This window comes from Lissotriton vulgaris, chromosome 8, assembly GCF_964263255.1.
Source record: "Lissotriton vulgaris chromosome 8, aLisVul1.2, whole genome shotgun sequence".
Classification (NCBI taxonomy): Eukaryota; Metazoa; Chordata; class Amphibia; order Caudata; family Salamandridae; genus Lissotriton; species Lissotriton vulgaris.
The window spans coordinates 105,074,871-105,081,522 of record NC_141696.1 but is presented as its reverse complement, the minus strand read 5'-3'; the positions used below and the strand labels follow the sequence as shown (position 1 = coordinate 105,081,522).

Genomic DNA, 6,652 nt, shown 5'->3' with positions numbered 1-6,652 from the left:
ACCCCCTGTGAAATGCAGCAATAATCAAGGTTCAACGGGCCCCGGTGCCACTGCACCTGCTGAACCGATAGAAGCTACGCCCCTGAGTGGGATGAATGAAGTCACGGGAAGAGAGGAGTGAGGGGGCGATAAATGGGTAAAGGATTGTGTCCCTCGTGGGTAAGAAAGTGTGAAGGCTCAAGGGGGGCGGGGGGCGAGAGCAGGTCACTAACAGAGCGGGGGGGGGGGGGGGGGGCGTCGCGTGAGGAGCGTCTGTAGAGAGGGGGGCACAGACTCCAGGAGAGGGAGCATGAGATAGGCAGCGAGTGAGGGGGCAGGGAGAGAGTGTCGGGAGGGGTGGAGAGAGGAGGAGACAGGATGCGCTGAGGTGGACAGCTCTCTGACCGACTGAACGCGGCGGACGTACCTGCAGCATCCGGGGACCCAGAGGAGACCCTGCCCGGGCGCCCCCTGCTGGAATGCATTCACCGGCTGCTCTCCGGAGGACCCCGGGGACCGAGCTCGGACCGGGAGTCCCGGACTCACAGCCGGCGCGGGCCTGAGGCAGCCCACCACCTGCGACCATGTGGCCCCGGGGCCCCCTGCCCAGCCTGCTGCTCTGCGCCGCCGCCCTCCTGCCAGGTACATCCCGCCATACCACCCTCTGCCCTCTGTCATTTATTGATAAAGTCACCAGTTAGCAAAGTCCCTGTTTATTGCTATTTACACTGCTCGTATAGCCCGGAGGGATAATGCGCCTGCTGCCAAAACTTGTGTTTAATGTACAGGAGCAGGGACCCATCCCAGTGAGCTGGCGAATTAGTTTGAAGAGCTGTCACGGGAGCCTTTGAACACTGCAATTTACAAGACACGTGTTCAATTCAAATTGAGATACCTCTGTGGGTTAATGCACCTACTGGCGGGGTCTGTTAAAATTTTGAAGCATACAGGCTCAAACCTCTCCCCTCAGCCCTGAATCTTTTTGCCAATGCTTAATTAATACCGGGTACATGTGCTGATGAAAAATATCGTATTTACTGCATTCCAGAGAAAACGCTGATGCATTGTTGACCCGCTGAAAAATAACACGGTGCTTGTGTAGAGCTTACTGTCGTCGCGTGTGCTGTGACGAGATATAAGTAACACGTTATTGCTACCAAACTTAACGGCAATAATTTGAAAGAAGTTGCAAGGGCGAGCGTTTGATCCACCCCTCCGTGAACAAACCTGAGAACTGCGGCATGTTACACAAATCTCAGCCCGAGCAGGCGCCTTATCCTGCGGAACTATATTACCAGCATTGGGGGCGGGAGGGGGCAGCAGGGAGACCCGGTGGACTCAGTGAGAGTGGGGTGTGACGGCCTCGACCGATTCGAACCCGTAACACACAGACTCTCCTCTGTAGGCGCTAAGCACACTTTTCATGATTCAAACACGCGCCCTGCAGTTTTACGGACAACTCTGCAGCATCCGCATTACCCACTGAGATATCTTCCTGGGGCTGTAATCCGCAACACGCGGGCAAACCTCCGTAGCAACTTTCTTGCCCACTGCAAGATTTATTTTTAATTTGCGACCCGTGGAGCCAGGGTTACATTCAGAGCCATATATATCAATAAAACCAGGGTTGGAAATTGTGAACACGCGGTCTCCATCGCTTACACACACGCGGACTCCGCTGCAGGTGCATTAGCCAACCGAGCTATCTCGTTAAGTAGACGGCCTTCCTGTTACGATGCATGGAACTCGACAACAGGTGCAATGACCTGCTGAGTTATCTGGTTGGGTTAAACCAGCAGAGATTCACCAATGACGGCGTGTCACAGGCTGCGCTGCCAGTGCCCGTGGGTACTTCAGTAGGGAATTTAAACAGGCATGTGACGGCCTGACAGGCATATTAGCCCGTGGCATTGCAATATTGAGACATATGAGGGCAGAAGGATTTTTTTTTGAGCTCGTCAGTTACACACATTGCTGCAGGAAGGTTGTCACAACATTGTCTTATTTTGCACTGATTAGAACCTGTGTGCATTGCATGCAGGTCACCGCAGCAGGTGCTTTAACCCGCCGAGCTGACTGGTTCGGATCCTGCAGCTGGGACCCACGGATTGCGATCTGGAAGCGGCTTCTTCCGGGGTACCCTGGACTCCGCCGCAGCAGCCTTGACCCACCGAGCTGTCCCTGGCTCGGATATCCCGGGGGAATCTTAACCGGGGCGCTGTAGGGTCTTACATCTCTGAATTAGTTGTAACCCAATCATCTGCGCGGCGCTGCGGTGAAACGCGGCCCGCTGGTAATTGGAAATGTTGTTGTGATCTGTAATCGCCGCGCGCGGGGATGTCAATGGAGCGCGTGCCGGGTAACCCGAGCCCGCCCGCGCGCCCATGAAAGATTGAGCGGGAAGCCGGGGCGCGAGGACGCGCCTCCACCTAGTACCTGCGAACAAACGCGCAGGCCGGCACGTGTCCGCAATTCATTTCATTAATCTTTATTTCGATCACAGATCATAAAAGATAAAAACAGTACATACATTTAAAAACTTATTAAACATAGTGTGATCCAGATTTCTAAAAGTAGTTAAAATATAAATAAGACATGGGTGGGCTGGCGCTGGTAATGTCCAATTATGGTAGGCATTTCATCATTCGGCTACGGGTAAACCACAGGGAGGTTAAAAATTTTGACAGTGCAAAAACAATAGGGGGGGAGAGATCGGATTTTAGCACTCTATAGGCAATTTGATGAGATCTAAAACCCAAGTTCCTAAGCATCGGGACAAGCCAATATTTCCTGCTCCGCTCGTAGCCTTTGCAAAAAAGGACCGCGTGCATGTCGTCCTCTTTGGGGTGTGCACACATTGGGCAAATTGATGTAGTGGAGCAGACTGACCAAGATGCTGTAAACGAAGCTAGAGGAAGGCATCCATAACGCCATTGTAAAAACAGTTTCCTGGTTAATGCAGGGGAAATCTCATCTAGTGTTTTTTCAAGGGAATAAGTATCTTTTATTTTCAGAAATGAATTTGTCAAAGACCCCTCGCGAATGTCATTAGAGGCTCTGGTGAGCATCATGGCGTAGTAGGTGTCCGCAAGTGTCTTTTTTGGGATCTTGGTGCAGGAATTTAGAGGATCAGTCCATAATTCCGGGAATCCCATTTCCTCGCACCTTCCCTTGACGTAAATCAACCAAGGAATCCTTTTTATGCTTCGTAGTTCCAGGAATTCTTGTAGTTCTTCTCTATAGGTTACAAGATCTGGGCTGGACCACAAACGCCTCCAGAATTTTAGGGGTTTTAGACCTAGCTCCTCTGTGATGGGTCTGATTCCCAGGTCCAACCTGAGTGGTAGTAGTGGAGTGCTCTGGGGGAGGGCAGCTACCTGTCTCAAGAACTTGTTCTCCGTGATCTGTAACTTAGGGTACTGGGTGTGTCCCCACAACTCTCCCCCGTAGGTGACCCCTGCCCTGGCTTGTGTTTTGTATATGTGAATAACTGGGGTTAGTGGTCGATAACTAGATTTGTTAGCCAGGCGCAAAGTGCCACCCGCCAACTGTGCCAGTTTGATGGTCACTTTGGCCTGGTGTGCCGACCAAGTTAGGTGTTCATTTATAGTAATCCCCAGATATTCAATGTTGTGCACTCGTTCTAATGTAACCATGCCTAGCTTGGGGGGGGTTCTATTCCGGGAGTTGGGATTTAAAATCATGAATTTTGTTTTTTGGGGATTGACTTCCAGTCCCCGATCGGAGCAGAAGTTAAGGAAGCCATCCAGAATGCGCTGAATCCCCATAGGGGATTTGGACAGCAACAGGGTGTCGTCTGCAAACATAATTGCAGGCACCCTGTTGCCGGTCAACTTGGGGGCGTCTGTGTTGGCGATCCTGTTAAGGTGGGCAATTACCCCGTTCACGAAGATGCAAAACAGGGTAGGTGCAAGTACACAACCCTGTCTTACACCTCTGCGAACGGGGAACCGCTCGGATAGTTTCCCACCTTGGCCACACCTAACGCGGGCATAATTGTTAGTATGGAGTCTTATCAGGATTGCCAAAATATCGGCGGGGACATCGAGTTCTTTCATGACATTCCACAGCCTGGCTCTGGGCACCAAATCGAAGGCGGCACGTAGGTCTACAAAGATGGTATAGAGACTTCCGCCTTCGATTATCGCTGTTCTCCAATAGAGCAGTTGTAACCTAAATATTTGGTCTGTGGTGGATACACCCTCCCGGAATCCTGCCTGGTATGGGGACAGAATCTCCCTTTCTTGAATCCATGCTTGCAGACGATTTAGGATCAATCTGCCAAAAAGTTTTTGGGAGATGTCTATCAGACTGATTGGTCGATAGTTGGACGGGAGCAGGGGGGATCCCTTTTTATAGATTGGGACTACCTCTGCTCCCGTCCAAGTGTCGGGCACAGTCATACCCTCCTGGATGGCGTTAAATATTAGTGTGAGGTAAGGTGCCCAAATCCCTGGTTCTTGTTTGAACAGGTCCCCCGGGACCCCATCCAATCCCGGGGCTTTACCAGCAGCTAGACCTTTGATGGCCTCCCTCACCTCCTTCTCAGTGAACGCAGCCCCCGAAGGGGTGGGTGCGGGCAAGAGACTCGTAATACAAGAATCCTGACCTCTCTCTGCATAAAGTGCTTCAAAGTGGGCCTGCCACACTGAGGCGGCTATATTGGGTTCTATTGCCGATGGTAACTCACCCGTGCCATTAGCTACTACCCGCCAGAATTTACGTGAGTCTCTGGTTGATAGTGCCTTCACGAGATTCTCCCAATAGTCGTAGTCCCATTCCGCCTTGGCATTCACTAGGAGGGATTTGTATTTATTTCTTCTCTCGCGAATTTCTTCGCTGCTAAGGCGTCCCTTTATTGCAGAAAGCAAGTGAGCCTTTGCCCTCCTACATGTAGCATTATACCACGAGGTCTTTGGCTTAAAGCCCTTCCTTTTCATAGAGGTTGTGAACAGATCTTGTTCCAGGGAATCAGTAATAGTTTTGTGAATTTTTGCCAGCTCCCCTCTGGTGTCTTCGTCTGGGTATTTAGTACCCAGATCAAAGGCACTCTCTAGTAAGGGGACTAGCCTTTCATAAAGGCGAGGGAGTTTGTCCGTGCTAGTGACCAGCTTCTCCCACTTCACTTTCCTACGGTTGGTTTCAAGTAGGAGACCAGACTTTTCCATCCCAGATCCCTGTGATATATCCTTACAGCCGGGAAGGCAGTAAGTTAGTTCCAGGGAGTTATGGTCACTATCGTTTCTTGGGCACACTTTGAAATCAACTATTGCTGGCCACATAGAAGTTTTGACCATAATGTAGTCAAGTCTAGATTCACTGCCAGGTTTGTTGTAGGTCGGGTTGCTGGGTATGTCCGAGGTACAACGGCCATTACATGCCCTAAAACCGAAATTAAGGGTGAGGGCATTTATTTGTAGGGCAAGGGGAGTCCAAGCCCTTGGCGGTGGCGCCGCCGTCTCGGGTATGAGCCAGCAGGAATCCTCATCTAAGGAGGGACCGTCGCGTAGTCCGGGCAGGGGTTCATAATGGGAGTTAAAATCGCCCCCAACCAGACAGGCGAGATCACACGGCACGCCCTCTAGGAATCTAGCTAACTCTTCTATGGTAGGCGACTCTTTTTGCATTTGGGTCGGCCTAGAGTAGATGTTAATGATTAGTAATTTTGTTGTGTCCGGCCACTCTAGTAGAACAGCCAACAGATCATCGGAAGCGGTCTCTATATCAGAGGCTTGGCAACCTAGATCCGTTGCTACCCCTATCATTAATCCCCCAGATGGTCTCCCCTTTCCCCCCCACCTGGCTATTTTGGAAAAGGAAGCAAAGCCAGTTAAATCTATTGCTTCTCGCGCCCAGGTTTCTTGCAGGAGTATTAAGTTCTTAGATCTAATGTAGGAGGCCCATTCTAGACAATCTAATTTACTAGCGAGCCCTGCTACATTCCACGAAATTGCTGTTATGTGTGATGTTTGGGCTCGCAACGGACTCACAGCAATATCAATGGGGTCAGAGTGAGCCCTTTGGCTCGAAGATGAATGTGTGAAGTCCAGTGGACAAATGGCAATGGGTGAGGGAGGGTTCACCATAGTTGGCGTCTGGGTCAATTCACCCAGACTGGTTGTTAATGAGCCCGTCAGTGTATGTGAATTTATATCACATAAGGAAACTACGGGTGTATTGGTGGTAGTAGGGGAGGATGCAGAAGCAGCATTCCCCTCTCCAGCCCTCTGTCAGTCTACCATATCTAAGTGGCTGTATCGATTCTGAGTTGGTAGATAGGCAGGGTAATGCGTTCTATATGGTCCAGGTATTCCCCTCCTATGACCTCTTCCCCCCCTCCTCCTCCTGGTGACAGTTTCCCACCCATCCTCATCCCCGTAGCCAGAGATGTACTCAGTTGGTCTCCCCCTATATGGAGGATAGGTGTTAATATCTCTGTGACAAGTTTCCCAACCCTCCAATAACTCTTGGTGGTGCCCCCACCTATGATCCTCAGAGTCATAAAGATTGGAGGGGTAGAAAAATGAAAGGGGAAGTGTTTGGATGGTATTACCGAAGTCCTCATCAGTAACACAGGAGCAAATATATGCAGCTGTGTTAGGGTCTCTAAAAGAGACCAAGATACAATCTCCTCTGATAGACTTCCTGGTAT

General features: G+C 50.6%; 1 protein-coding gene across 1 annotated transcript in view; it reads left to right on the top strand.

Moving 5' to 3' along the window:
- The first annotated feature begins 329 nt into the window (after nt 1–329).
- The window catches only part of LOC147693544 (neuronal acetylcholine receptor subunit alpha-10-like), a 164,323-nt gene continuing 158,000 nt past the window's right edge, over nt 330–6,652 (top strand). The window contains exon 1 of the mRNA XM_086933235.1: nt 330–621. Coding sequence (XP_086789361.1) covers nt 564–621 — 58 coding nt within the window. The 5' untranslated portion in view covers nt 330–563. The remainder of the gene's footprint in view (nt 622–6,652) is intronic.